Below are 27,981 nucleotides of genomic sequence, written 5' to 3'. Positions count from 1 at the left end.
ACCACTTCACAATATTGAAAACAAAAGCAATCAACTTAAACAAGAAATATCACATTGTAATAAAGCAATTCATAGTTGTGTGTAATAAAAAGAGCAACACCAGAGCTCGAATCGTCATCGCTGGAGCTGGAGTCGTCATCGCCGGAGCTCGAATCATCATCACCGGAGCTCGAATCATGCATCATCGCCGGAACTCCTTATATTTTATGGGAGAAAAGTCACAAGAATCGTTTTCTCTCTCTCTCTCTCTCTCAATGTTTTAGGCGAAAGCAGAAATGGGGACTTAGGGTTGCGGGTCTTCAAAATCCCGCGGGTTAAGCCCATCCCACTTTCGATCCGTCCCGCTTTTGACCCGTCCCGCTTTTGACTCGTCCCGCTTTGAACCCGTCCCGCGAGGTCCGCAATTTTGCGGGCTTACTAAATGGAGACCCAATCCCGCCCCGCAGCAAGCCTTTACGGGCCAGGCCCGCGGTCCAGGTCCTTGATTACCATCCCTACGGCACATGTTGTCATCATCAGGTTTTCCAAACGTTATGTATCTAACCTTGGATACTAAACAATCTTGTTGAAAGCAAATTGATTAAACGGTCCAAAATAAGGAAAATAATTAGTCAAAACACAATAATAACAAAACATGTCTCTCTATGAATCCAGAAACCAAACACTTTCGGCTTCAACATTAATGAGATAACAAGATTAAAGTTTCTATATTTAAAGAGGTTGGCCACTTATCCACCTCTCGAACAAGATTGAGCTCTCCACTGGTTTATACTCTAGTGTGTGCCCACCTCCCTATATAAGCCAAAACACATTAACCAATCAATAATTTTGATATAAAAAATAAAAGCTTTGCATTTATGTCCAATGAAAATTTGGGACAAAAAGTTACTTTTACAGTGGCAAATGTCATCTTATTAGCATAAGTCTTGGTATATCTGCAAATCAAAAGGTTGGTCAGCTTTATTCAAAATTAATTAAAAGAAACCAAGAAAACAAAGAAAATGTAAATGGTGTATACCCTGCGACTTGATCATTTACCATCCATGGCCTCCATTTCTCAACAATGGAAAAGTTTAGAGACCTTATCCAGTCTTGAGTTCCAACAAAAGGGATTGTCATATCGTGATCACCACTGTTCAACAGAAGCACCAATGCCAGGTAAAATATTACAAACAATTAACTATTGAAGCAAGCTTGTGAATAATTTGTAAAATGTATTGTGTACCTGAGGATGAGAGATCGATAGCCTTTGATACTGTTATTCATATGGTATGGTATGCTGCTTTTAATGTCTTGATTACACTGCACGTTCCAGTTACATCGATCCCATTCCCCTGTAGTCCCCTGCAATCATAGAGTCTCGTGATCATATTTACTCAATGATCAATGATACTAAAGACGTTGTCATATGTATATTACCTTCACCACTCTAAGTGCTCTACGTACGCTCTCGTTATTAGCCCAGTATTCAGATAGCGAATACCAATAAGTCTGCAAAAGAATAAAAAATACCTTGTTCAGTACTCTTCTTTAGTAGTTTGTTAAGTGGCTAGCCATTTGATACAACAATGCCAAGAAGCTTACATAGCAATCAGGAGATGTTTTGTCACAGTTTGATTGTAGGATAAGTTCTTCATATATTCTAGAAACAGACTATAAATAATCCACAAAAATTCTGAGTCAGTGATTTACAATTATATCTCAGTTAAATTCCTGAATGTGTGCATACCTTTTTGTAGTCTTTAACGAGTTCCAAGCATTCTGTGTTTTGAGGATCGACGTTAAAATAATTTCCTCCACATCTTTTCTTCATTGACTAGAACGTAAGAGTTTTGAAATGGTCATCAACCACTTCATCAGGGTGAAAAGAGACAAACAGATTCATCCTAGACTTTGTAACGGGTACCTCATAGAGTTCATCAGAGATGAGTGCCATTCCGTGAGCAAATGGAATGCGAGTGTTATTATCAATATCAAAATTTGTTACCGGGTTTCCGAGCACATACCCCTATTGTTAGAAAGGAAAAAATCTTAATGTTTGATAAGGTATATTGAAATAATGTAAGAAACAAGCAAACACTGATGAAACCTGAAGATTTATTTGAGGTTTGCAGCATATATAATTTCCTGTGATATATTGGTAAAATAGCTGAATCAAGAAAGGATAGTCAAAGAAAAAAGGTTTGCAAAGGGATTGACCTGAAAGAAAAAAATACTTACCATTTGAGATTTCTTGAACAATGGCCGGAATTACCTTACCGGAATAAGAGTTCCCGGTGACATAGAAAGGATTTGAGAAATATTCAGGATGCTTGTCTAGCCACTACACAACAATAACTCAAATCTCCAAAATTCTAAAGCATAAGATAGTTGCAGTAAAAGGACAGTTTGAGTTTCCCCTTTACCTTACGAAGAAACTCATCGACCCGCTTAGCTGATCCTGTGTCACTTGGTATATCAGCAAGGGGATTTCTTGAGTAGGAGAAGCCAGTCCCAACAGGCTGGTCCAGGTAAATTATATTCGCCACCTTAAAAGAAGCAATCATTCTAAACTTGAAGATCTATTCTGAATAAAACAGAAACCTTACATAATATATAACCCAGATATGAACATCCTAGTAGTTACCTTAGTCCATGAATATGTAGTAGAGACCAAAGTGGGGATACTTCCATCGTAGGCCTCAACTTTGAAAGCAAGAGGCCCTGATATCGATGTTTCCAGTTCAAACAAGTCAATGAAAATCTTTTCAGAAACAAATAAGAATGAGTTTCAGAAGATTTAATTACCATTCTCATAAACAAGGCCAGAGAAAGAAGAGCAGCCAGGTCCTCCAGTTAACCAGACAAGAAGAGGGTCTTCTTCAGGGTTCCTCTCAGATTTGATGAAGTAATAGAACATTTGATCTTCCTCTACCTCACCAACACCAATGTACCTGAAATTATTTTTAACTCCAAAACTCAGAACACAGATTCATTAATATGGAGAATAGGATGAATGAAGAGGAACAAAACCCAGTTTCAAGCTGGAAAGGAAGAGGGCCTTCAAAGCCAGGAAGATATTTGATGATAGAGCTTGCATCAGCATGTTGAATGAGCACAAGCAGAAATTGTGGCAGCAGCAACTTCAGTATCCAAAACTCCATTTTTGTTTGAGTGTTTAGTGTTATGACAAAACATCTTTATACTTAAAAACAAAGGCGTTGACCCCCCACCCCAAAAAAAAAAGAAAAGAAAAAGAAGATGGAAGCTTTATCGGTTTAACCATATAAATTGGTCGCTGCCATATCTAAACCAACTCATTTCAGGTTAGTCTCTGACCATGTAGGTCAGGGGTTTAGGTTTTTTCTCTTTCAACGAACGAAATGTTGGGCACGTGAGAATGCACGTGAAAGGGACATTGTCGCATGTAAATTGCGTTGCAGCTGCTCCAAGATAAATTGAAGTCCCAACTATTTTGCATTGTCTATGAAGTAAGAACCCAGCGCCACGGCCCCACCTTTCCAACCGGTTTCTTTTTGTTTTTGGTAAAACTAGTTTGGCAGTATGAATCAACACAAATGAAAAAACTGCAACTTGAGTAACATTGTGTTGAGTTTCGGACGATAACATCATTGTACTAACAACTGGAAGCGTTGACAGGTTAGTCTTTCTCTAAACGGATTATATCTCAGATTTAAATCTTCAAGTTCTCCCTAGATAAAATAATATTATTGGGAAGGTTAAGCATCTCGATGTGAGTTTTAAATGAACATGTTACTTCTAATAGTTAGAAATAAAGGGTACATTCTTTTATATAATTTGAGAAGACCCACTAGTCTTAGTTTAAAGTTTTAAACCTACAAGATGTCATATTTTAACCTTACTTGAAATTATATGTTATTGAATTGACTTCATCTACTCGTTATATATTACATGTAACACATTACATATTCTTATACTAAAATCCAAGAAGAAAAAGACAAGTTATTTTAAGGAAAAAAAAGAAAAGAAAAAGACAGTATAGAACAAATATAATGAAAACTATTCTAAAAGTAGTGGTTTAAATTTTTTTACACTCTAACACACATTATGTCTTTCCAATATCACATTAAGACACTTGTGGCTGGAGACACACTTTATCTATGTGCAATGTCTTGCATGCCCTTCAACTACACTCCCTTTATCTATCTCTTCTCTGACGAATCAATCCCACTCAACTCTCTTATTGATAAAATAATAATTTTTAAATTGCAATTTCATAAATCAATTTTTGAATTTGAAAAACTACGTATATTATCTCTTCCACTTATGAGTCTCAGATATACTTTCTCCATTTCCTGAACTCCTATCCCTAATCTCGCGAAACACCTTTATATCTTTTTCATCAATTCTTGGAGAACACCGGATAATCCAGAGGCCCTGCCCTTCATCATCTTTCTCCAATTTCCTTTGTTTTTCGTCGCCCTTCTTCATCATCCGTAATGAACCATGACGAAATTGAAGTCAAAGAAGAAAGCAAAGATTACTGAGCAACCAAACCCACCACAAACACTTCAACCGGTATCAGGATCATAACTGTCAGAATCAAGCCGTCGTCTCTGTCGCCTTTCGATCCGAAGCTCCTCAAGCCACTCTCCGTCCAGTAAAAGCTGTTGAAGATGTTCCTCGAAGACTCTGTTCTCTATCATATCCAAGAGGTTGGTTCTTCCATTCATCAATTTGTTTTCTATAATTTTAATTGAAGTTAAAGCTGAGGGATTATGTTTGTGTAACTCTGCTCAAAGCTGAGGGATTTTTATTAATCCTTGTCCACATTTTTATATACATTAATTGTGTCCATGTCCACATTTTATATACAATAATTGTGTCCATGTCCACAGCTTACGACTACTTCTCCTAAACTTGATGTAAAGAAACCCCAAGATATTGTTCGTCCTGGGAGTTTGAGTTTGTTAGTTGAAGCTTATGATCGAGGCGTTCAAGTGTGTGCTGAATATGCTAAAACTTTTTATCTTGGTTAGGATCTTTGGTTTCTCTTCTCTAGCTTTGGTGTAACGTTGAATTGTATGTTCATTTTCTGAGTTGTAGTGGTTTTGTTACTGGAACTTTTCTTATGACACCAGAAAGGCGTAAAGCCATCTGAGCTATCTACGGTGATTACGGCAACAAGCAGATCCATTGTAATTCTTTTATCTATTGGCCAATTAAATCTTTTTTGCAAGAAGCTGAAATAAATTCTTTTACCGATGACTAAAAATTTCACGTTTCAGATATACATCTTTTTGTCATTGATTCATTTTCTTTTTATATATATGTTCACATTTTTATCGTTCACACTTTTCCATCCATGTCCACACACTTATTCCATCTACGTCCACATCTAGGCCTGACATCTAGCTCGTCAACCTCCTCTTCAACATGCTCTCCTTCGTCTGTTTCCAAACTGCAAATATTACATACAATCTTCTTTTCGTAAATCTCAAGCAATTACCTTTCTTCTTCTCAGCGGCGGCTCGTTTCAGTCTCCACACAGAAGAGAAACCCTGCATTTATTGTCGACACCTATCATTTTTGAAAACAAACCAGGAATAAGCCCCAAACCGTCGGATTGATTTACATCCAACGGCTGAAATTTGTCCCTCTTACCAACAACATACGTAACTAAGTTTAATACCCACTTAACGACACGTTCTCTCTCAATTTCTCAGATCCACCAGCGAGGGGCATTAATGTCCAGAAAAAATCCAGCACATCAATAAAGTGTCTGACCAGCAAGAAGTGTCTTATAGCGTTAAAAAGAGAAAAAAGTGTCCTATGTTGTAATGCACTCATTTTTGTGCAAGAAAAGAAAGACTCGTAATCAAGATCAATTGAGTCGAAAGGTCTTGTTTACTATGTGCTGAAAGACGCAATGTGGCTGCTTAAAAACTGATTCAACGAGATATAGGTATGTCTATTTTTTTTAAATTAGGTACATTTAAGTAAGATAAAGATGCTTTCGTAAAGGAAAAAATAATATCGAATTTTAAGGCTAATATAAACAAGAATATGATAGATTGTAAATAAGTATTCACAAAATTAATATACAAACTCTAAACATATATTTGCTTCAGTCATGTTTTGCATTATTAATTTACTTTGTTTTCTTCGAAGTTAATTCACATTTCTTCATTAAAAAAAATGGTACAAGAGCTTTAGGTTACAAAATCCTAAAAATGACAATTCTGCATTTATTCAATGTTCTGTGTTTTGATGGAAAAATGAATTTTGGGATGACTGGGATGAGATGAATGATAAAGATGTCTCAGTGATTTGACCATGTTTGTCACACGACATAACATATCAAGTAATAGATCTCACAACTTGCAAACGGATATGGGATAAATTGGAAAAAATCAAGAAAACTATACCTCAATCAGAGGTTGTTCGGTTTGAAATATCTTAGAGTTGAGATATTGTTGCACATGTAAACTATTTTAATTAAATTATCAGGGATGGTGCATGTGGATATGAAGATTCAGGATGAAGATCAAGCCATGATTTTGATGTATCATTTGCCTACTCAATATGCGACGTTGTTGAGGACTCTAACAATTGATAAAGTGACTACAAAGTTGGAGATAGTTACTGCAGTGTTGCTTTCTCACCATGAGAGACAACATAATATTGGGATGAAGGACAACTCTTAAGGTGACATATTATATGTCGGCCAAGATAGACAAAAGGCATATGGAAAAACTGTGGGATAGTTATAAAACGAAAGGATTAAAGTAAAAATCTGGGAAAAAAATTTTAGTCTGCTATAAATGTGGCAAAGTTGGCCACTATAGAAGAGATTTTCCGGAGAAAGAACATAATTTGAAAAAAGGTTTGAGTTTTGCGAACGTGGTTCTAAAGAATGGTGACTCAAAAGGATTAGCCGATTCGGACATGCTTGTTGTGACATCATGAGATCACATATATTCTTGGATAATGGATATCGGTGTCTTATTCCTCATGACTCCTAACAAGTAGTGTTCTAAGATGTATAAGGCTGGACACACATATTCTTTTTGGTTAGCAGACATCAAAGTATGTAATATCGTGGACATTGGACAAGTCAGGTTTTATATGTATGACGACTCAATCAGGACACTGACTGATGTCAAACATATTCAAGTCACGAAGAAGAATCTAATATCGCTAAGAATCCTTCATGGAAACATCTTCAAATTTAGTTATGATGATTATGCTCTGATTAAAGGTATTCAAATTAGCTATATTGGTGATGAAAGACGTATGACTGCGGGAAACGTGTATCAGCTGATAGAGAACATGGTTGTAGGTGGAGCCGCAACTGCAGTTTCTGAGTCCGAGTGCACAACTCTATGGCATATGCGTATGGGCCATACTGGCGAAAAATGATTTAAAATAACTCCTAAGATGGGATCTTCTGGACAGGTTGAAGAGTTGCAAGATATATTTTTACAAATTATGTGTTATGGGAAAACTATTTGAAATATCTTTTAAGACGAGGCAACACATGACAAAATATCTCTTAAATTAAATCCATTACGATGTGTGCGAGCAAACTCCAGAACAATCATTGGGAGGATCAAGATACTTTGTTTTATTCATTGATGACTTCTCCAAAAAGGTTTGGGCATACTTCTTAAGGTAGAAATCTGAAGTATTCACAAACTTCAAGAAATGGAGAGAATGGTGACGTACTTGAGATTGGATAATGACATTGAGTATACTAATGGAGGGTTTCAGAAGTTTTGTGAGGAACATGGCATTTAGAGGCACTTCACAGTGTGTAAACACCTTATCAAAACAGTGTTGGTTAAAGGATGAACCGTTCGATTGCGGAGAAGGCAACATGTTTGAAATTGAATGCATGGTTACCTAAACATTTATGGTCAGAAGTGGTTAACATGACTGTCTACTTCATCAATAGATCGCGAAGGTGTTTCCTAAAAGAAAAATTCACAGAAAAGGTTTGGACTGAAATAGATATTTGATCTATCAAACTTTAGGATATTTGGATGTCCAAGTTACATGATGGTTTTAGGTGCGAAAGGTCAAATATGGATTTAAAATCCAAGAAGTGCATCTTTCTAGGTTTAGGGAAACGTGTAAAAGGTTATAAGTTGTGGGATCATGAGGTTGAAAAGGGGTTTTGGTCGAGGAAGGTCTTTGAGGGACAGTATAAGGTGCAACATGCAAGATAATACCAAGTGCATGTGATTACTGAGATTGACACGAATACTGAAATAACTTAGAAAGAGTCTGGTGGAGATATTTTAGATACAATTGGTAATGAGCATGCAGAACAAGGATATAAAGAGGAGCGTGGAACAGAGGATAGTATGACTGCTAAAAAACCAAAATGTGCAATAAGGCTTCCTATTAGGTTCGGTTGTGAAGACATGGTCAATTATGCTCTGATGGCCAAGACGAGTGATTCTTCCATCTATCAGGAGGAGGAATTAATTGGTTTTATGACGTTAGAGTCAGTAAGTCCGAAAAAGAATCAGACGTGGGATCTTGGAATTACCGAATGGAAAGAGAGCAATATGTTGTAAGTGGATTTTCAAGAAGAAAACAAGGATGTTTGAGAACGAATTAGTATATTTCAAGTCGAGAATGGTAGCAAAAAGGTACTCACAAAAAAGAGGTATAGACTATGACGAGATTATTTTGCATGTAGTAAGGCACATTCTCATACTAGTTGTACTAGGTTTGTTAACTAACTGGGATTTACACTTGGAGAAAAAGGATATAAACATATCTTTTTTCTTCAGGTAGACTTGGAGGAAGAAATATATGTGGAGAAACCTGAAAGTTATGTTAAGCTGGGAAAAAAAGCATTTTGTGTGTAAACTGAAAAAGTCACTCTACAATTTGAAGTAGGCTCCTAGGCAGTGGTACAAACATTTTTGAATTATATATTTTGAAGATTGGCTTTTAAAGGTGAGAGTATGATTGATGTGTATATGTAAAGTTCCTTGACAGCCATTCTCTCATATTCCTATTGTTATACGTTGATGATATGTCCATTGCTACAAAAAATATTGAAGATTATAATTGATTGAAAAGGTTATTTGGAGATGAATTTGAGATGAATTATTTTGGAGTTGCAAAGAATATTCTTGGAATGAAGATTCACATCGATATAAAATCTAAGAGATGATAACTTTTTCAAAGGTTTACACTGAAAAGGTCTTAGTACGTTTTGACATGGTAAAGACAAAACTGGTTTTCATGCCTTTGGTGAAACACTTCATACTTTCAGTAGAGCAGTGTCCTAAGTCTGTTGAAGAGATCAGAGATATAGCACAAGTTCCTTATGCTAGCACAGTTGGATGCTTGATGTACGCAACGGTGTGTACTAAATCAGATCTAGCACAAGTAGTTAGTCAAGTATGCAAGTTATATCAAATCCTGGTCAAAGTACTATCAAGTGGATTCTAAGATATCTACAAGGAATAAAAGACTATGGGCTTATGTTTGGAGGTCAAGAGTGTGGTTTAGTTGTGAGGTTCGTGGATTCAGATTATGGTTGGGAGATCTGATAACCAAAAGTCAACTACATGGTATGTCTTCACTCTTGCATGAGAACTTATATGCTGCAAATCGGTGAAACAATCTATTGTAGCCCATGTCAACCACATAAGTTGAGTATATGGCCCTCGGAGAAGCATCTAAGGAAACGGTTTGGGTACAAGGATTTGTATCTGAGTTGGGAGTTGATCAAGGAAGTGTTCCGCTACACTATAATCGCCAAAGTGTGTTGTGCTTGGCTAGAATCAAGTTTATCACATAAAGATAAAGAACATAGCTATAAAGTTTCACAAAATAAAGGAGTTAAAATATTTTTGAGAAGTCTTATGGGAGAAAGGGTTTACGTCAAAAAATGTAGCTGGCATTTTGTCTAAGCCCATTACAATGGAGAAATTCAAGCACTATTTGGACTTTCTCCATGTTGACTGATTCTAGGAGCAGATGAGGTTCTCCGAAGATAAATGGCATAAAGAGCCCGTAGGGAGATTTTTCATCAAGGTTGAGTTTGTTGATTCTAAAATTGACTTAATCTTTGTGCAATGAAAAATACTTGTGATCAAGATCGATGCCTCGGTAGTGTTAGGGTCAAATAGGCATGCGGTACAACATATCTTTTAGGATTAGAAAAATTATATTTTAATAATATAATGATTTTTTCATAAAGAGAAAAGTAATATGAAATTTTCAGACTAGTATATATATATATATAGGTATAAATAATTGTGAATGAGTATTCAGATAATCAATATCCAGATCCTAAAGGATGTGTTATTTAATCAATTATTAAAATCAGTTATCATTCTTTTGCAATCTATCAAATTTTATTTCAAGATATTGTAAGTTGATGAATTTTAAAATCTATGTAGCATGCCTTGAATTTTGATTTCAAATATTCATGAGATTCCAAAACAGATGATTTGAAATTAATTTAAAATACAAAAAAAAATTCTTTTCAAGTTGAATAAAAATAGATTAAAAAAACTAAATTTAAATAATTTATTGAATGACACCATATTTTAAATAAGTTTATAAATATTATATCCAATAATAATAGATTTTAAAACATAATTTAGAATCATCATTAAAATAATAGCTGATCGTGTTTAGATTTAAATGCATGATTGAATGACACTCACTAAACGAATATTTGTCTCAATTGTGTTTTGCAGTCTTAAGTTTCTTTTTTTTTTCTAATTATTTATAGTATATGTGAAAGACTTAAGAAAAGTGATTTTGCTACATGTGTCACCAAAGTGCACTTACTTTTTTGGTCACACATTCGTTTGGAAATCCAGAGTTAAACTTGCTTGAGTTGGAGTAGTAGAAAGATGAGTGACCTATTGGGAAGTGGAAAACGATATTTGTGCGAATGAAGCCAAAACATGAAAAATGTCAGGTGGTGATTGCAGGAAAACTAAAGATGACTAGTGAGCCTCCGAAAAATTAATGCACCGCCCACCCCATAGAATTGGACCCACGGATCGAGAGAATGGGCGTGGGAGGTCCATTAGCCGTGGGCGGTCCGGGCGTTACAGAAACCATATTATACAGATGTATACGTTTGATTCAGTTCTTGTTTGTACCCTGCAAACCTAGGAGAAAAGCGAAGCAGATAAAGGCGATATTTGTAACTGAGACTTCCAGATTCGAATTTCCGTTAAGAATTTCACAATAAGTAAAAAAACATTAGTCTAACACACAATAATAACAAAATATGTCTATGAATCAAGATACCAAACACTTTCGGCTTCAACGTTAATCAGATAACTCCAAAATTAAGGTTTCTGTGTTTAAAGAGGTTGGCCACTTATCCACCTCTCGAACAAGATTGAACTCTCCACTGGTTTGTACTCAAGTGTGTGCCCACCTCCCTATATCAACCAAACACAAATTAACCTATTATGAAATCTGATGTAGAAAACCTTTGCATTACGTTAATGAAAAACTTGGGGATCAAATAATTACTTTCATAGTGGCAAATGTCATCTTATTAGCATAAGTTTTGGTGTATCTGCATATAAAAAGGTTGATCAGGTTAATACAAACTGATTTAAAAGTAACCATCAAAACAATAAACGGTATAATCTACCCAGCGACTTTATCATGTACCATCCATGGCCTCCATTTTTCAGTAATGGAAAAGTTTAGTGACCTTATCTAGTCTCGAGTTCCAACGAAAGGGTTTGTCATATCATGATCACCACTGTCCAGAAAAAAATATCAAACAATTAATTAATGAAGAAAGTTGTGAAGAAGCTGTAAAATATTTAGTGTACCCGAAGATGAGAGATCGATAGCCTTCAATGTGTGGTATGCTGCTTTTAATGTTTTTATTACACTGGACATTATAGTTACATCGCTCCCATCTCGCTGTAGTCCCCTGCAATCATGGATTTTGATTATCAGATTTAACCAATGAATATGATACCAAACAAGTTGTCATATTATATTACCTTCACACGAAGTGCTCTACTTACGCTCTCCTTATTAGCACAGTATTCGGATAGCGTATACCTATACGTCTGACCAAAGAAAATAGCCTTGTTCAATACTCTTCAATATATAGTAGGTTCTTAAGTGGCTACCCACTGGATCAAAAGATAACAAGAAGCTTACATAGCAGTCAGGAGACGTTGCGTCACAATTTGATTCTAGGATGAGTTCTTCATATATTTTAGAAACAGACTGTAAATAAACCACACAATTATAAGTTGGTGATTTATCAGTGAAGCCTACTTTGTGGTGTGTTTACCCTGTTGAAGTCTTCAACGAGTTTCAAACATTCTGTGTTTTGAGGATCTGTGTTCAAATAATTTCCTCTACAGCTTTTCTTCATTGACTACAACAAAGGAGTTCTGAAATTTTCATTAAAACAACTTCATTGTGGTGACAAGAGACAAAAGGGTTCCTAGGTTTTGTAATTGGTACCTCATAGAGTTCATTAGAGATGAGTGCCATTCCATGAGCAAGTGGAATGCGACTATTACGATCATGATCAACATTTGTTGTCGGGTTTCCGAGCAGATAACCCTGTTGTTGGAAAACGTAGAGAGAGAAATCAACTCTTTAAAATTCTTAATTCTTGAAATAACGTAAAGAGCAAGCAAATACTGATGAAACCTGGAGATATATTTGAGGTTTGCAACATATACCATTTCCTGTGATAAATTGGTTAAATAACTGAATCAAGAAAGGGTAGTCAAAGAAAAGGGATTGAGATGGGAATTAAAAAAACTTACCATTTGAGATTTCTTGAACAATGGCTGGAATCACCTTACCGGAATAAGAGTTTCCGGCAACATAGAACGGATTGGAGAAATACTCAGGATGCTTGTCTAGCCACTGCACAAATACTCAGCAACAATAATATCAAAATTTTAGATGGTTATCCAAACTAAAATTTTAGAACATTTGATCTTTCTCTGCCTCACCAACACCTATGTACCTGAAACGATTTAACTCCAAAACTCAGAACACAGATTCATTTACAATGGAACTGATATGGAGAACAAGATGAATGACATAGAAGAGCACCCAGTTTCGAGCTCAAAAGGAAGAGGGCCTTCAAAGCCTGGAAGATATTTGATGATAGAGCTTGCATCAGCATGTTTAATCAACACAAGCAGAATTATTGGCAGCAGCAACTTTAGTATCCAAGAACCCATTTTGTTTTGAGTTTTTGAGGTTTTGAGTGTTATGAGCCTGATGACAAAACATATTTACACTAAAAAACAGATGAGTTGAACCGAACAAAAAAGAGATGGAAGCTTTTCGGTTGAACCGGTCGCTGCCATATCTAAGCCAGGTAATTTCCGGTTAGTCTCTAACCGAATATGAAATCGGGGGCACGTGAGAATGCACTTGGAAGGTATAGTCGCATGTAAAGTGCGTGTGCAGCCGGTCTAAAATAACATTAAATTTTCAACTATTTGGCATTGTCTAAGAAGTAAGAACCCGACCAACCTTTCAAACCGGTTCAGCATTCTCAATCAAGAAAAGTTGGAAAACAGCAACTTGAGTAACATTGACTTTGTTGATCAAGAAAGTAAAAAGAGTAACATTGACTTTGTCAGTTATTGATGCTCCGTTACGTTAGTATACTAAAAACTCGAATAGTTGACCATTTTACTAGTTTTATTTAAAATCTTATCATGTACTCGAAGCGAAAACTTCGGACGAAAACATTATTTACCAAAAATTCGAAGCGTTGACCAGTTAATCTGTCTCTAAACATATCAAATTATGTCTCATGTTAAGTCTTCTCCTTCTCTCCAGATAAAATAAATATTATTGGGAAGGTTAAGCATCTCTGATGAGTTTTAAATGAGCATATTTTCTTATACAACTTGAGAAGACCCACTAAGTAGGTCTTAATTTAAAGTTTTAAAACTACACAAGGTGGTCATATTTTAATCCGAGTTGGAATCATGAGTTGGTTTCAATTTCTTCCTCTACCCATAAATACCATATACAGGAAATTAAAGTTGAACATATCAAACTTAACAACACCTGAGACACAAAATCGAATACTAATCCAATAACAAGAAAAAGAAAATGTAAATACACTCCCGTAATGTACATGTAACAAGTTACACACTCTTCAACTAGAATCCAAGACGGAAAAAGACAAGTTGTAGAACAAATATAATAGTGAAAAACCAACGTATACAGAAGCGCCATATGATGTATACGTTCAGTTCAGTTTATGCCTGTACCGTGTAAAGCTACGAGAAAAGCAATGCAGATAAAGACAATCTTTGTAGTGGAGACATCCAGCTTCGAGTTTCCATTAATAAATGGAACATTGTTTCCAGAGAGACTGTTTTGGTTTGTTCGACTAGCAAATGGCCGACTGAGAGCAGAATTAGAGGATGGTTGGTTGAATCCAGTTGATGATGGTTGATTAAACCCGGTTAAAGGTTGGTTTACAGAAGAAGAAGATGGCTGACCAAGAATCGGTTGGTTGAGTTCAGTTGATGATGGCTGATTAAATCCGGTTGATGGTTGATTTGATCCGGTTAAAGGCTGGTTTACAGAAGATGTAGAAGATGGTTGACCAAGAATTGGCTGGTTCTGGTTCTCAACAGGAAGACCTAGTGGTTTTTTTGGCGAACTGATGACTTCTCCTGTTGGTTCTAATGGTATGGCTAGTTGGGTTTGTGGAGCAGCCTCTGAAGATGATGAAACAAGAAGGCATAGAAGAATGATAGTGATCATCCTATTTTGGATTTTGGTGAATGTCATGTTTATTTTTGTGTCCATTTTCCGGTTTACTATGCATCCAATCTTATAGACAAGCCAACATGGAGTTGTTAGCTACTTTAAGGTTGTCTGAGGAGTTGATGGAAACAAAAGAAAACAGTTGACCTGAAACATAAATCCAACTAAACCAACCATAATGTGTTTCTTTGTTTTGTTTCAACGAATACATTAGTGTTATATTATATCCTTATGTTGTGTTACATACAACAATGAAAGAATGTGTAAATACAGAAGATTTGTATCATCACTTGAAGAGTTCTCACCTTAAAGATCAACCTTTGGAGAGTTTCCTGTACTTCTGCTCAGTGCTCAGATCTTGATTCCTTTCTTGTTCTTCTTCAAGCCGATGAACTCTTGGCTCTTGCTTAGATTAGGACCAAACCTTATGCTTTGGAGAGTTTGTTTTTATAGGTGAAGTCGGGGGAGAGAGCTAGGTGCGACTTCAAAGATCAGTTTCAACCAGAGCATATAAATCCCATCTTAATATCAAAACAAGAGTGGAAGAGAAGCTTTACAAGTGACACACTATCAATCTTAATGAAAGACCAGCTTCACCTAATCGTTCTCTTCCCTGCCTCCGTTCACTTTCTTTGAGACCTATTGTTTGTTTAGACTCTTTAGTCCATATGATAGTTGAGTTTTGATTTTCCAGAAGTAGAAGGCCAAAAGTACAAATAATCATATTACGATTGTTGCCAAAAACTTCTACAATTTGACGTATATAGCAAACCACATCTACAAGCTTCTCAATTATCTGCAACATAAAGAAAATATTATAAAAGCTGGAATGTATATAATAACTGTCAACATACGAAAATGTTATCATAGCTTGCATGGCATGCATATACCACACACTAAGGCGACTTATTCTGTAAGTTCCTCACGAATTTCCTCTGTTGTTTTAGTTCACTTTGTAAGATGATGATACTCTCTCTCTCTCTCTCTCTCTCTCTCTCTACATGCTCTGCTCCCAGTCCCAGCGCGTGTCTAGAACATCAACCGCCTTCTCTAGCCCCATGCATAACCCCCAGCTCTTTCTTAAAACGAGTTCCTCTGCATAAACTGTGGATCAGAAACATTACTCAGCCATGATTCATACTTGTGTCTGGAGATATTTTCACAAACACATGGAAACATGAAAACCTTTGTAGAGTCAGTTCTCAAAGGAGGCACTGCCCGAGTTCACCGGAAGGAATTGAATAGATTCTCATTAGGGGTTGAACTTTTCCTCCTCGAGCTTCCGTAATATAAGGGATATTACGAATCAGAGAGTTTTATCCTTCTCATGGAGTCGAACTTCCCAGAGAAACCTCTTGACTTATTATAATCATCATTGGTGGATGTCAACTTTTTTCGTTTATTGTTTGCTTGAAGAAGAAGAAGGGTGAAAGACTGTGTGAGAGGTAAAGTGATGAGGCCCAAAGTTTTAAATATTGAGTCGTTTGAAGTCACGAGCCCAAGTTATTAAAGTAACCAATATCCCTTATATATTAACTGAGAATCATTATAATATTTGTGATCCATGATTTAAAATTTTTGTTATATGATAAAATACAAATGATTACACAATCATATAAGTAGAAAGTCTAATTTAATAAGTATTAAGATTAAAAGATATACCATTTTAAATTAAACTATTACCATATAAAAATACATAAAATATTTTAGTTTAGAAATATACTTTGAACAATTTTTTGATTAAAGCTTCGAGAAAATATTAAAAAAATTATTTTTTAAAAAATTAAAAATTATTAAAACTATTAATGCCACAATGAAATTTTTTTTATCTGTAATTCAAAATTTTTGCTATAAAAGATAAAAATGATCAAAAAACATATAAGTGAAAAACATTTTTTAATAGATATTTATTTATTGAGAATCATTACAATATTTGTTGGTTGCCACATGTCATCACTAGAATAATTTTTAAAATATTTAGAAAAATAAGGTGATCCATCTAAATATATAATAAGTTTTTTTTATTAAATTAACCATTAATTCATTAACAATGTTCTTCATTATTTCCTTAAATAAAAATTACGGAATTACCTAATGTGGGTAAAGTATATATGATAATTAGAATGGATCAACATCTTGTTTAATGCATGCACAAGATGATCTGAAAGTATGACAAAAACTCATGATTTATTTGAACCAAAACAGTATCCATTTGGGCCAGGATCAAATAGCATAATGTGTCATTTTTGATGGATCGTATCTTATTAAGTAAATGTCATAATTGAGATGGTTAGTTACAAATGTGATAGTTACATTTATCAGATATTGTGTAACTAATTAAATTATGTATTAAGTGATAATTTTAAAAAGGTAATAACTTTTGTAATAGTAATGTTTTTATCTAAAACTACTTATAATTTAAATCAGAGAGAATATTAATGTAGACTTTACAAATAGATTAAATTTCAATGGTAATTTATATAAATCACACACAAACATAATATTAGTTTCTTTTTTTTTGTCAACAATATTAGTGTTTTTTAAGTGTATTTCTGTTTAGAATAGATTATACTATTTCAATAGTATACAATAATTTTTCTATATTTCATTCTAAAATAGAACAATTTTATTTTAGAGTTGGATTTGCTCCGATAATTTATTTTATAATAAGTTATTCTATATTTTATTCTATTATAATAATTTTATTTTTAGAGTGAATCATTGGAGTAAATTCAATTTTATAATAGAGTTATTTTATTTTAAAGTGAAACATAGAAAAAAATTATTCTATACCATTGAAAATGCAATGTTTTTAACAAAATTGTTTTAATCTTTTCCATATCTTCGCGGACATATCTATTTCACGAGTCTCTCTCTAAGACAGTACTAAAATCATGATGTCTTTTGTGCAAGTTAAAACTTATCCGTCAAAAGGTTACCTTTTCATTAAATATCTAACACTACTAAAAGGGAAATAAGCAGAGCATACAGGAAGCCACGTAGGATTTTTTATTTGGCCAATCAGGTTCATTCTTTAAAACACGTCAGACAAATCGAGTAAGAGATTTCGTGGGCCTGCTGATTTTTCTTTGGGAGGGCGTACTGATCTCGGTTTGGGCTTTAATGGGTTGCGATTCGGGCTTCGGTTTGATTATTCTGTATCGCGTGATGAGCCGACATCTAAAGGTTACGCTTCTCCTCACCATTATCGCTTCGTGTTCTCCGATCAAAAAAGAGAACCGTATACTCCAGCGATTCAATCCTAAGCTATCAATAGTTCCGTTTCGATCAATCAATACCCCCTTCATTATGATTTCGTTTCACCTCCCTCTTTTCATCCTCTTATATAATTGATCTTTCTTCTCCGTAGAATGCAAAACCCTAGAAAACTCAGATCTTAAGATATGGCGATGAAACGACATGGAAAGTCTCCTGCTTCCTCCGGCTCTGACGAAAAAGTGATGTTCTTCAGAGATGTCTCTCTAGGTCCTCATGAAACCCGTCTGCGCTTTCGACTCATCCATTTTTGGGAGGCTCAGAACCCGGTGAAGAAGACCCTTATTGGCCTGGAGATGCTTCTCATCGACGAGCAGGTACGTTGACTCCCTTTTGTTAAGGCTAATTAGTTATGTTAGATTAGTTAATTAAATCTGGAATCGTGATTTTGCCGTTTATTTAAACTCTGAAGTTGAACCTAGGGTTGATTAGTAACGTTAATAAACCTTTTTAGGTTTTTCCGTTCTCTTATACGGTATTGTATTTGTTAGATTTTGAGGTTTGTGAAAATTTTGTGTTTTGTTATTTTTTACCGACGATGTAAATTGTTTCTAGACAGTGAGATCCGTGATTGGGTTTTTAGTTATGTTATAATAGTTAATCAAACTTTGAGCTTTACTTTTGACGTTTCTTTCAACTTTGAATAAGAATCTAAGGTTAAATAGTTAATCAAACTTTGAGCTGTACTTTTGACGTTTCTTTCAACTTTGAATAAGGATCTAAGGTTAATTAGTTATGTTATTAGGATTTTAAACTTTTATTTTGACGTTTAGTTATACGGTTTGTTTGTTAGTTAGTATGGTCTGTTATCGTTTTGCTTAAACCCGAGGTTTGATTCTCTTTTTGTGTTTTTGTTATTGCTTTTGACAATAGGGAACTGTCATTCAAGGATTCATCCCACCAGGACGTATTAAAAAATACTTGCCTGAGATGAAGCGAGGTTCAGTTTACGAACTCATCAACTTCTACGGATCGAAGAACAAACCGATGTACCGGGTTGCTGATCATATCGCAACTGTGTCCTTCGCATGGAACTCTGAGTTGTCGGTCCTTCACGACATTCCAATCCCTTTTGATGAAGACCGTTTCAGGATGCATTCGTATGAGGATTTTGAGGCCAACTGTGATCTGAAAGGTGACCTCTACGGTAAGCATACTAATATACTAAATTTATATTTTGATGTTGTTTTGGTCTATTTATTGGGTTAAACTGAATTGCGTTCTTAATGATAAATGTTCTAGATGTTCTTGGCCACATGAAGCTGGTCGATGGACAGTGTGTTACCGAGCGTCCCATTATTGATGAAGCGAAGGTTGCTACAACGAGGCACATCATGATTCATGTGCAATCACATGAGTAAGTGTGTTCTCCTATTTTCAATACCCCATCTCTCTTTAGTTCCTAAGTCTCTAAGTTGTTTTTTTTTTCAGAGGACCTGTCATGAAGCTCTACCTCTGGGACCAGACAGCAACGGATTTTTGCAAGAAGTTTAAGTCCTCTGAAAAAACTCCCACAGTTCTTTTGGCCACAGCCGTTAACACTAAACGTCTCGGAGGTTATTCTTTATCCATTTTGTTTCATGTTTGACTGATTACTGGGTCATGTTTTAAAGTTATTAACGAGGTTCTTATAAATTGGCTGCTAGATTTACACTCTTAACATTCCTTCTTCTGTTATTTTAACAGGTACCCTGGCATTGAGTTCTATGTCTCCTACACGGGTTTTCATGGACAATGATGTTCAACCAACAATTGATTACCTAGCCTGGTATGTACCACCGTCTATATATGTTTATGTTGAGAACACATTTACGCATATTGGAGTTATTGACTGTATCTATGATTTCTATTTATTGTTAGGCTCTCCTCAAACCCTGAGATTGCTAAGCAGGTTAGTGCAGAGGTGGTCACTAAGCGGGAGACGATGACTATATCTGACATATTCTCTTACATGACGATGGAATCTGCAAAGGTAAATATTAAGCTAAATATTACTTAAAAATTTCAAACGCTTATATGTTTAAATTTTAAATGTTTTTGGACTGTTGCAGGATGCCTTCTTTGAGTGCACTGCTACCATTGATGATGTGGTTCATGGATCTGCTTGGTACTATATTGCATGCACTGGGTGTCATAGTAAGGCTACCAAAGGCGCAAACTCATTGATTTGCACGAACCCAAGATGTGTGAAGGATACCACAGCTGGAGTTGCACAGTATGGTCATTGGCTTCTATTATCGATTGCACTCTCTCTTATATTAGTTTTAGATTATCAACTTCTGATTATTACATAACAGGTACCGTGCAAAGATTTCGGTTTATGACAGCAGTGAACAAGGATTTTTTGTCCTGCTTGGTGATGCTGGTTTCCAATTGACTGGGAGGCACGCATCTGAGTTGGTCAGCAGCTACTTTGAGGTAGATATCCATTAATTTATAATCTTAAGTTATTGAAACTCACCCTATTGTTCTTGAATGCAAGGCCAATAAAGACAAAGGCCCTGACCATGAAGTGCCTGTCCCGGAAGCTCTGATTAGCATAATCGGACAGACCCATAAGTTTTGTGTAAAAGTTACAGACCACAACTTCTCTGGCAACACCCGAGCTATCACTGTCACCAAGATCCTCCCTCCAGAGACACCATCACCCACAGAAGCCTCTCTTGGAGACGCCATTGCTGCAACGTCCATGGAAGCAGTGCAGACTGGAAGTGATATGTGTGAGCCTTCAAACAGCCGTGGAGATTCTGCAGATGAAGAGGGTAAGAGAACGTTTGACAGTGTTGATCCAGAGAAAGTCAAACGGGCAAGATGTGAGAAATGATGATTCAGTTCGATGATGCTTATGTTTTTGCATTGAACTTCAAGTATTACGTTGGTTTTTGCACTTTTGCTTCAGTTTAAGTACTATTTTGTTTTTAACAAGACTTTGCTTTGTTTCATTTCAGACCTTGGCTTTTAATCAATTGAACTATCCTTTCTATATAGTTTTCTCATATCAATTATTATAATGATTTAGATTCGTTTACATAACCCAACTAATTTAGCCTCATAAATAATTCGCTAGAATTGCTTATTTCCATATCCTATTTACTATTTGAACTCCACGTATCCATCATACACGCACATCGCATAGAAGGAAGATCTTAGAATATGATACATTTTATAAACTTCCTAAAATCCCATATTCCATAAGATTCTATATTTATGTTAAAATCTCATCTAAATAGGAAAGTAATAAATACATTCAACCAGTAATTATAATCTTTGACTATAACCTTTCAAAGGGAATTGAAAAAAGGAAAAGTAAATCAAACTCTTCCAAAACCCTTATTCTCCTGCGGTAGAAAGGAGAAGACGTGAGAAAGACATAGGCTCCATCTGGTTCTTCTACATTTCGAAGCAGCATTCTTCTGGAATCAGTTGGTGGTGCGGATCTCTGTTTTAGCTGTATGGATAGCCTCCCCAATAACCAGCACATTGAAGTGCCAGGTAAATACTAAATCTCCTGAATGTTTCTCTCAAATAAAGAAAATTAGATGCATTCAGTATTGTTATTATGTTTTGGGTTATAATTATTTTGTACCAAAGAGTATGAACATTCAAACCATATCTAACCACAAATTGGTTTGGGTGGCAATTCTACTCATTCTGCATATAAAGTTGGTAACCTAGATTATAATTCAAAATTTTTTACATACGAACTACCCTGAAACCTTTGTTAATTCAGTATATGTTTTATACACGTTTTTGAGAGAGTAAATAGCACCATGTCATTGATTGGGTTTTTTACTACGTGGGAATTATTCCTTATGAATAGAAGGGATGATTATATAGTCAATGATATACAATGGCTATGTAAATCATGTTTCGTAAAAAACCAGTATATTGTATGCTCAGTGTCTTCGTTTATACAGACAAACTTTAATTATTTAGATAACTATAACCATATACTTAAATATCACGAATGTTAGTTTCAATTTTCCACGAATATAATATACTTATTAGTTTCCAAGTCTTCAGAATGGTATCTCTCGAGTTTTTTTTTCTACTCGAGTCTTACGGAAATGAAAGTTAATTATATATACATACTTAACTTACATGATAAGTATCGTACATATACCGTATTTGTTAGTTTATTCATTCAGGATTTTTTTGAATATTGTTGTCTTACCGTTGTATTCAATAACTTTTATACATAGTTTTTTTTTGCAAATTTACCGTTTTATAGAGATTAAACCAAAAACTCAATATTCTAATTTAAATATTTTATTAACCGGAAGAATTAATTTGTTTCTGATCTTGCGTCCAAATCTGTACAATAATATTTCTATATTTTCTGTATTTATAAAATATCATAAACAATTACATATATAAAAAAAAAGTCTGAGTCCTGAATTTTTGAAAATAAATCCATGTGTGTAATAAATATAGTTATAAATTCATGTACCTTATTACAATTTTTAAATCAAATGTTTTTTAGTGACATCTTCATTGCAACACATTCCCCAAAGAATTCACGAACTTCATGAAGGAGTTTCAGTACGTCCTATCATAGTATGTATAAGAAATGTTTGGGACATCAAAAAACACCAAACAGATAATACTCGAACTTCCATCGGCTTCCTGTGCTACGACCACCACGTAAGCCTTTTCTAAATATATATATTTGTTTTCCAATCCCCATATTTGATTTAAATAACTCACTGCTTACTTAGTTGGATTGGCACACCAAAATTTGTTCACACCCAGGGACAACTATTAGAAGGTCGGGTCACCGGAGACATTCAGCCAGATGATCCAAAAAACTTAATCGAAGGAGATACATATGAGTTCTCGAGATTTTCTGTCATCCATAATTCACGACAACGAAAACTCACCCAACTGCCTTACAATATTCAGATTAACCAAAAGACGATAGCATTGAATGTTACACTCGATGGTCCGATATTTTCAGTTCACAGTTTATCTCCTCAGAAATACAGAAATCTATTGCGGTTGGCCAGTTCGCCCACACACTTACCAGGTAAATATGGCATCTCAGTGTTAATTAAACAAATATGTATATTTATTCTAAAATAAATGTGCAGATGTCGTCGGACAGATAGTCATAATACAAAAAATAAAACCTCACCACCCAGAACTCAATATTGATGCCACGATTGGCCTACGGCTGAACAGGTTAGTCTAACACAATAGTTAACAACAAAATAATTATTATCTTCATACCACACCTCTATCTCAGGTCAACGATTGTTAAACTCATATTGTGCAACAAGCAAGCAGCAGATTTTAGCATCCTACAAAGCAAGAAGGATAGAAAATTTAAAGTTATGATCGTCACAAGCTTAATTCCTAAACTAATCCAAGGTAAATAATTCTATATAAAACAGCAAAAAATCATACATATATAAATTTTTTTTTATCACCATAATAATAATATCCAATATTTTGCAGGCAAGCTTATACTCCATTCAACACCAGCAACAATTTTCTACTTCAATAAATCAATTGATTACATAAAGCATTTCAAAAGGCGAATAAGAGATTACGCAAAAACATGCAGCACGGAGTGACCCTATTTCATGCATCATTCGGATTATTATTATCTCTCTCACAAAATTGATACCTAGATTTATTTTCATATAAAATTGTTTTATGATTCCTTTCCTTTAAAACCCTACTTCTATATAATAAATTAAAAAAGCGATGTCTAGATGTGATCGAGCAAAAAAAGGAATAATAGATCATGAAATTTCAAATAGATTTTAAAGACCTTTAATTTATATAATATTACAAAACTCTAAATTCTTTTATTATAATTAAAATTTTACCAACATATATATTAAAATAATATTCTGGAACGATATTCAACTGTAAGTTTTCAACAATTACACGTTAAAAAAATATTATTAAGTATGTTTCGTTTTCCGAAAATGGGATGTTTATATATTAAATAGGTTATTGGAGTACTTTTTCTTTTGCTGAATTTATTCGAGATAAGACTCCGACCTTTTGAAATAAGAGAATTTATGTTATATACATAATTATATTTATTACAAAACTCTAAAATCTCAGACTTGATTCAGGACTTACAGCAATTCATAATTTATTAATTAATTGTTGTAAGAAGAATTTATATACTTATTTAAAACCTTAAAGTAACATAACATCACCAACTCTATTAATACAGTGTAAAATAAATACTACAAAACTTTTGATAATATTAGAACTTCAATAAAACATCTGATAATATGTGTATATAATTTTATTTATGTACATATACATGCGGTGTATTCTGAAAGTATAAATACATGTATTTTTCTACATAGTTGAAAATGATGTAGTTTATGACTTTGAGCTATTTAAATTAAACTTCGTTGTTTTTAATATCTAAAATAAAATATAATTAACATAAACTAATTAAGTCTTACTTATAATACAATTCCTCATCTTTACTCATTTGAATTCATTTTGTTTCTGTTTTTTTTTTAAGAAACCAATTCAAGTTCTGAGTATATGAAATTGTTAAGTTTAAAATGAACTATATTTTTGATTAGGATCAATACTGAGCTTCTATTCTTATTTGTATGTTTGTAAATTAGGTTATTCAAAAATTAGTATGGATTTATTTATATATAATCTATTAAAAACGAAGTCATGATACCTTTATGTCTGATTTTTTCTATTTGAGAGATTCTTAAAATATTTATGGAATTTTACATAACTTAGTTATAATATTTTTTTTTGTTTAGAATATTTATAAATATCCTAAGAACAATGTTTAACCACATCTTTCAAACATTTTTAAAAATGTTTTAAAGTAATATTTTCGAAATATTTTTTTTTTGCAACTGTCCAAGTTGAAACATCTTTCTCCAATAATTTTAATTCATAATCCATAACTTCCCAAGACCACGAAATGTTTTACAAAATATGTAACTTATTTTCCATTAAACCTATATTAATTTTTTATTAGAAAACTTACATCTTGCCAACTATTTAACCCCCTGCATCATGTATCTATTGTACAACTCATCCATATATCTAGACAACTCCACTAATATCTAACCATGAGTCTAATTTCTTGGATAGTAAGCCACAAAACGTCACAAAGTCTAACATCACCAAAAAGAAGCATCACCATGAAAATAAAGAGACGAAACACACAACAAACGAAGATCGTGATCTCTATTGACATGAAGACAACAAGTAGTGGTTTTCTAACACACGAAACAGCACGCAATATGGAATATATGCTTGGTTACCACGAGATCGATTTTGACTCGATTACTGAGATAATCGAGGAGGCTTCCGACATTGCCGCACGCAATATCCCGACACTCAATAATCCCACCAATATTGATTTTGATATAATTGTTAAAATAAATGATCTTAATCCAGACTCTGTCCGCAGAATTGACCTGGACGTTTATATCACTGAGCTACGGGATAACCGAAGGGAGACAACTCCTAGCGAAAGAGATGACATATGTCCAATCTGTTGGGAAGAGTTTGGCACCGAATTGGATATCAACTCTTTGAGTTGTAATCATACCTACCATCATCACTGCATCTCAAACTGGGTTGAAAAAACTTTAACTTGCCCATATTGTAGAGCATTACTTGCTTAATACACAATAGATCCATTACTCATCTAATAATTGTTTCCCCCTGTTTTAAAATTTTAATTGAAAAAAATAATAAAAGTTATAATTGAATTGCATCCGAAGAGAATTATAATTATTACTATGTATAAATAAAGATGTGTCGGGTTTTAATTAGGAAAATGGTTTCAAAAGTGATACTATGATTTGTATTTGTATAAAATTAAGACAGACCCATATATATTGTTTTAGTTCGGAATCATTTTTAAAAAACCTGCTATTACTATTTCTACTATAGCTGGAATGATTAACATCCCAAATCAAGTTGTTATAATACTACAAATACAACAGTTATTATAAACCAAAGATAATAATTAAAATGTACTAACATCACCAAAACCATATTACGTAATTATGAAGATCAATTCAACCTTAGCGAATATGTCAAAAAATTAACATCCATCTATAAATGCTCATTAAAACCAACATTAAAAGAATTATATGCTCACTAAATCAAATAGCCTCAATTATCCTCCAAAGTATTATTAAATTATAAAAATTTATAGAAACAGAAAATATAGATAAACTTAGTGTATTATTATAGTTAATTTTTTCATTTCCTACCAGCTTATTTTGGCAAACCCAAAATTACAATCGTTATTAAATCGATAGAATTTTTTTTGATAATTTTATGTTCTCAAAATTATTATAAGAGGATGAAAAGATCCAAAGAGAGAAAAAAGAACTATACAATTTTTTGGTTCCAGCCCCTACTTTTTCTAAAAAAACTTCTTCCTCCCATATTAAGCAGTTGCAAATGCATTATATAACTTATTTGGTTAGGATCTTCTACAAAAAACTTTTTAAATTAGTTCACAAATCAAGTTCGCTCACACCCTCATGTCGCACCATTATAAATCCAATATCTCACATAACAATAACTTAGATACGTTGACTTAAAAACTTCCGCTAACATAGAAATTTCAGCGAAACTGAAAAACTTTTAATAAAAAACTCATAAAATTAACGTTCAGTAATAAATGCTCATTCACAGCAAAGTTAAAAGACAAAATATCATATATTCAAACTCACTCTATTTACCACATTTCAACAAAGACTTTTCCAACCCAAATACCTCAACAATGAGTGACATACCACTTATATCTCATCGAAACTCACATCAAAGAAGATCTACAGGTTGAAACCCCAAGCAACCCCTTCAAATTTATTTGAATAAAAATTATTTTATTTGAAATCACATGTTACTACACATTTAATATTTTTTAACATAAAATTCAATATTCTAAATTAAATTTTTAAATAACAGACAAATTAATTTATTTTTAAACTCGAGACCAAATCCGTACAATAATGTTTCTATATATTCTGTATTTATAATATATCATTAACCATATTTTGACTATTTGGAAAGCAAAGGCGCTGTCTAGACGTGATTGAGCAAGAAAAATGAATAATGAAAGATGAAATTTCAAATCTATGGAGAAAATATAATTATATTTTTTAATTACATAATAGTTTTTTAAAGAAATAGTTAGTGTAAAAATAAAACTAAATCAGATATGCTCAACACAAACAGACATAAAAATAAGACATGATATTTGGATATATTTAAATAAATACTTTCAAATATATTAAATTCTTGATAATTTTCAAATTAAATAAACCGAAACTAAATTATTAAAAATAATATACAAATAAAATAAAATCAATATTTTGTAACATCAAAATAATAATTGAATACTAAATATATTATTTATTAAATAGATGAAATATTTTAAAGATTTCTTATTTATGAAATATTACAAAACTCCAAATTTGTTTATTACAATTAATATTCTACCATTAGCTAGATTAAATTAGTGTTCTATAACGTTTTTTAACTGTCAGTTTTCAACTATTATACGGAAAAAAAATAGATTTTATAATTTAAAAAATTAAGACCCACCTATATATTATTTTAGTTTGGGAATTTTTAAAAAATACTTGCTATTACGATTTCTAAAATAGCTGCAAAGATTAACTTACCAAATAAATTTATTTAGAATACTACAAATACAACAGTTATTGTAAACCAAAAATAAATATTAAAAAACAATTACCATCACCATTACTATTAAGCCCATTTCCAAAATCGTTTTATTTTGGGAACCATATTACCATTTCCTAGCTACTTATTTCACCCATTACTATTGTTATTAGTTTATTTAAATCATAGTTACATTGAGAGTAGAACATAAGAATATAAGAGTACATATATTTATACGTATAAATAAAAACGTGAATCACATATCAAATTAGATCAATACTATACACGAAACAGTGTATTACATTT

General features: G+C 33.6%; 3 protein-coding genes and 1 pseudogene across 3 annotated transcripts; 1 reads left to right on the top strand and 3 right to left on the bottom strand.

Annotated features, from left to right (window-relative positions):
- Positions 1–562: 562 nt before the first annotated feature.
- Positions 563–5,685, bottom strand: LOC111199203 (serine carboxypeptidase-like 15). Its single transcript, XM_022688685.2, has 14 exons — positions 3,013–5,685; positions 2,788–2,933; positions 2,627–2,703; positions 2,406–2,528; positions 2,221–2,323; positions 2,090–2,127; positions 1,907–2,008; positions 1,730–1,816; positions 1,585–1,653; positions 1,420–1,491; positions 1,226–1,344; positions 1,019–1,132; positions 890–935; positions 563–792 (listed from the first exon to the last, which is right to left on the bottom strand). Exons 1-14 carry the CDS (start codon positions 3,141–3,143, stop codon positions 712–714), a joined length of 1,308 nt encoding a protein of 435 aa, XP_022544406.1. The 5' UTR covers positions 3,144–5,685; the 3' UTR covers positions 563–711.
- Positions 5,686–11,432: 5,747 nt separating this feature from the next.
- Positions 11,433–13,190, bottom strand: LOC111214425 (annotated as a pseudogene).
- Positions 13,191–14,038: 848 nt separating this feature from the next.
- LOC111199438 lies at positions 14,039–15,728 on the bottom strand. The gene has a single exon (XM_022689519.2). The coding sequence runs from the start codon at positions 14,785–14,787 to the stop codon at positions 14,224–14,226; it is 564 nt and encodes a 187-aa protein (XP_022545240.2). The 5' UTR covers positions 14,788–15,728; the 3' UTR covers positions 14,039–14,223.
- Positions 15,729–17,608: 1,880 nt separating this feature from the next.
- On the top strand, positions 17,609–27,313 carry LOC125576460. Its single transcript, XM_048736594.1, has 9 exons — positions 17,609–18,338; positions 18,895–19,168; positions 19,264–19,378; positions 19,453–19,577; positions 19,708–19,789; positions 19,882–19,993; positions 20,073–20,236; positions 20,319–20,439; positions 20,504–27,313. Exons 1-9 carry the CDS (start codon positions 18,150–18,152, stop codon positions 20,843–20,845), a joined length of 1,524 nt encoding a protein of 507 aa, XP_048592551.1. The 5' UTR covers positions 17,609–18,149; the 3' UTR covers positions 20,846–27,313.
- Positions 27,314–27,981: the final 668 nt, after the last annotated feature.

Source organism: Brassica napus, chromosome A7 (assembly GCF_020379485.1).
Source record: "Brassica napus cultivar Da-Ae chromosome A7, Da-Ae, whole genome shotgun sequence".
NCBI lineage: Eukaryota > Viridiplantae > Streptophyta > Magnoliopsida > Brassicales > Brassicaceae > Brassica > Brassica napus.
The sequence above is the reverse complement of the archived record's forward strand: the minus strand, read 5'-3'. Positions and strand labels throughout refer to the sequence as shown.